Below are 3189 nucleotides of genomic sequence, written 5' to 3'. Positions count from 1 at the left end.
GTAAGGCGGCCAAGTGTGATCTTCCCTTCTGACCTTCAAAGGGACCCCCACCCCCAACCCATCGGCATCCCTACAAAGGCCCCAGCACTCAAAAAGCACTTAGCTGGTGGTGAGGAGGGTTTGTATAAAAAGGGGTGCTTCCAGACTGAGAGAACACCAGAGGTGTGTCTACACACAGAGAGAACTACATTTCCCTCAACTACTCCAAGACACCCTAACAGACAGCACCATGTGGAAGGACACTTGCAATGGTAAGGACTAGTTCATGCTGTAAAGAAATGAAGTTACCACAGCCAACTTTTGACCTGTGGAATATGGCTCTGTGGAAGCAATTTCAGGCTTCTGCTTCATATTCCACTAATCCCAGTCCTGAGAGAACACTCAGTGATGTTCTTTAACTAAAACCTTTTGTGACAAGTTGGCAAAAGTTATGAAGTCCTTAATTATTCAAAAAAATTCTAATGAATCTGTGAGAAGTAATCAAATTCTTAAGTGATCCTTATAACTTGTTTCTTGACAACCAAAATTATTTCTGCCAACTACAGTTTATATTCAGGTTGAGGCAAGGGCTGGCTGCAGGCGCATTGAAAGATGTACGAGCCTTCCTGAATTAATAATGTGCAGCGATCATACTGCATTGGCTAATATGGTGCAGCATTCCAAAATCGGGATGTGCAAAAATAACGGTAATATAGTTACAACTAAATATAGACAGATAAACTAGGCCTGCAGTAGCAATGGGAAGCCTATATCTTCATATGCATTCATGCTGAACTATTTCTAATTTCCCACTGTGAGTTGTGCTCTAATGTGGCTTGTGTCCCATGTTCTTTGATTCAGAAATTGTGAGACAGCAAGCCGCTGATGCCCCGTCTAGAAATGCCAACCGCCGAAAGAGAACCAGCTTCTCCAAGGAGCACGTGGAGCTGCTGAGGGCCACATTTGAGACAGACCCATACCCGGGCATCAGCCTGCGGGAGAACCTGTCCCAGACTACTGGGCTGCCAGAGTCCCGCATCCAGGTGAGCGCTCGCATGCGAGTCCTGGGGCACCCCGGAAATGTGTGGCACCTGATAGCCTGTCAGGCTTCTGTTTGTCGAGTTTATCATTTATTCTGTTTATCACCAGGCGATGTGCGCTCTTCTGTTTTTATCAACTGTTTTGGGAGATTAGAGGCTGACAACATGATGGCAAATGGCTGCTACAGGCTGAGAGATTAGACACAGACTGTATTCTGTATAGCCGCTGTGAATCACTTGAAAAATGATTAACCTGTCATTTGAAAGCTTTATCATTCCTATAAAAGAGTGACTATATGCAGCTGGAGGCCTAATGTTTGTTTGCTTGCTTGCTTCCTCCAGGTGTGGTTCCAGAACAGGAGAGCCAGGACTCTGAAGAACAAAACTGGCAAAAAGCTCTCCTGGCGGGGGGAGTCAGTGAGCCCCCAGCTCAGCCCTTGTACCCTTGACCAAACCCCACCTCCGCCCCCATACCACCGCACCACAGGGGTCCGGGGACCACAGCCAGGCCAGGCGGGGCTCCACGCCCAGCCTCTGCAGGCTCTGTACCTGGCTCAGGTGAAGGAGGAAGTGGAGGACAGCTGCTTCTATGGTCACTTCCTGCCCTTTAACGCCAAAGGAGCAGAGGCCACCTGGTTGTCGGGAGACGCTGGTCACTGGAACCCCCCCTGTGGGCCACGGCATAGCAGGCTCCCAGGCACCAGCTCCAGCCCCCCCCTGCAGAGCCCAGCACCCCACCAGCAGGTGCCAAGCAGCTGGGGCACGGGGTCCAACCACACGTCCCCGGACTCCCTGTGGAGCCCCCCTCCGCTGGAGGCCAGAGACTATGACCACCGGCTCCGACAGGCCTTCCTGTTCCCCCAGCCCCTCAATCTGTGCGAGAACCCCGCTTTCCACCCCTCCCAGCCCGGGGGCCCCTCCTCGCCTGACTCTGGGTGCTGGGAGCTGGGGCAGGAGAACACGCCCCCTGCCGGCCTGATGTCCCAGTACAGTGGAGGCTGGGGTGGGCCTGTCTCCAAGCATCACCTGGAAATCCCGGGACTGCCCACCCACCTGGACGCCCCACTTCCGGAGCTGCCGGTGCAGTCGCTGCAGGAGATCCTGGGGGAGCTGGAGTCGGAGTCCAATTGGTGGAGACCCAGTGGTGGAGCTACCGTCCATGCAGAGGATAAGTTTATTTACTGCTGAAGACCGACTAGACTGGAGTGGAATAGCGAACCGTGCTAAAGTTCTTCACACCAAGCTTTCCAAAAACTCTATTTCAGAAACAACATATATTTCTTCTTTATACATCCTTGGTAATGTTGTGATAATTGAATTATTGTAGATTATTAAATGTTAATATTATATTAAAAAAACAAAGTTGTAATGACATCACAATTGTAAACACATTACCATTTACAAGTTTTTAACCAAATAATATGTAAATAGGCGCTGAATCACAGTCTGTAGGGGATGTAGGACTAATGTGGATAGGTTCCTTCATTGAACTGTGTTTCTCAGCCACAGGTTTGTCTGTTTGGGGTGGTTAGGTATGAAATTGGTTGGGTAAAAGAGGGTGGGTGAACTAGACAGCAAGTATGTCTGTGGGGAGTTACTCTATCTTGGGTGAGGGTCCTCGTCTATGTTAAATTACTACCCTGAGGGTAAATTCAAATATTGCTATTTATATTTTCCCACTGACATGCATATCAGAGGAATATTTAAATTTTATTTCTGCACTTGTATATCAATAAACCTTTTTTTATAATATATATCATTTTTTGTTTTGAAATTGTTATTGTTTGCTTGAGTATTTAAGATGCGAGAACTACAACTGGACATGATTGCGATACCTTTGTAAACATCCACACCTGTATTTTATACAAATAAATATGCGTATATTAACACTGTTGGACAGTAATTGTGACATTCTTACCTCCGGCTTCCCAGAGATTAAATGACACTTAGACAAGGAAACAAGCCAGAATTTCACAGGCCCCAACCCCTCCGATAAAGTGATCGCTTCCTTCTAGAGAGTTCTCAGTAAAGATAGAGAGCAGGAAAATGTGTCTATCATTTCTAAACATCCCCCACATATAAACAGCACTTCCTGAATGTGTTCATTGCTTTAAGCTTTGTGAGGATTGCTTTGGAGTGGGAGCCATAACTTCATCCACAAGATAAATTA

General features: G+C 47.4%; 1 protein-coding gene across 1 annotated transcript; it reads left to right on the top strand.

Moving 5' to 3' along the window:
• Positions 1 to 229: 229 nt before the first annotated feature.
• Positions 230 to 2860, top strand: mxtx1 (mix-type homeobox gene 1). The gene is made up of 3 exons (XM_064318152.1): positions 230 to 251; positions 841 to 1022; positions 1362 to 2860. The coding sequence occupies exons 1-3, from the start codon at positions 230 to 232 to the stop codon at positions 2205 to 2207; spliced, it is 1050 nt and encodes a 349-aa protein (XP_064174222.1). The 3' UTR covers positions 2208 to 2860.
• The last annotated feature ends 329 nt before the right edge of the window (positions 2861 to 3189 follow it).

This window comes from Anguilla rostrata, chromosome 18, assembly GCF_018555375.3.
Source record: "Anguilla rostrata isolate EN2019 chromosome 18, ASM1855537v3, whole genome shotgun sequence".
Lineage (NCBI taxonomy): Eukaryota > Metazoa > Chordata > Actinopteri > Anguilliformes > Anguillidae > Anguilla > Anguilla rostrata.
This window is presented reverse-complemented; position numbering and strand designations above follow the sequence as displayed.

Excerpts from the sequence above, each read along its gene's own strand:
- mxtx1 (XM_064318152.1), top strand. The coding sequence starts at position 230 with ATGTGGAAGGACACTTGCAATG. Across the intron at positions 252-840 it reads GTGGAAGGACACTTGCAATG|AAATTGTGAGACAGCAAGCC; the intron begins GTAAGGACTAGT and ends TCTTTGATTCAG. Across the intron at positions 1,023-1,361 it reads TGCCAGAGTCCCGCATCCAG|GTGTGGTTCCAGAACAGGAG; the intron begins GTGAGCGCTCGC and ends TGCTTCCTCCAG.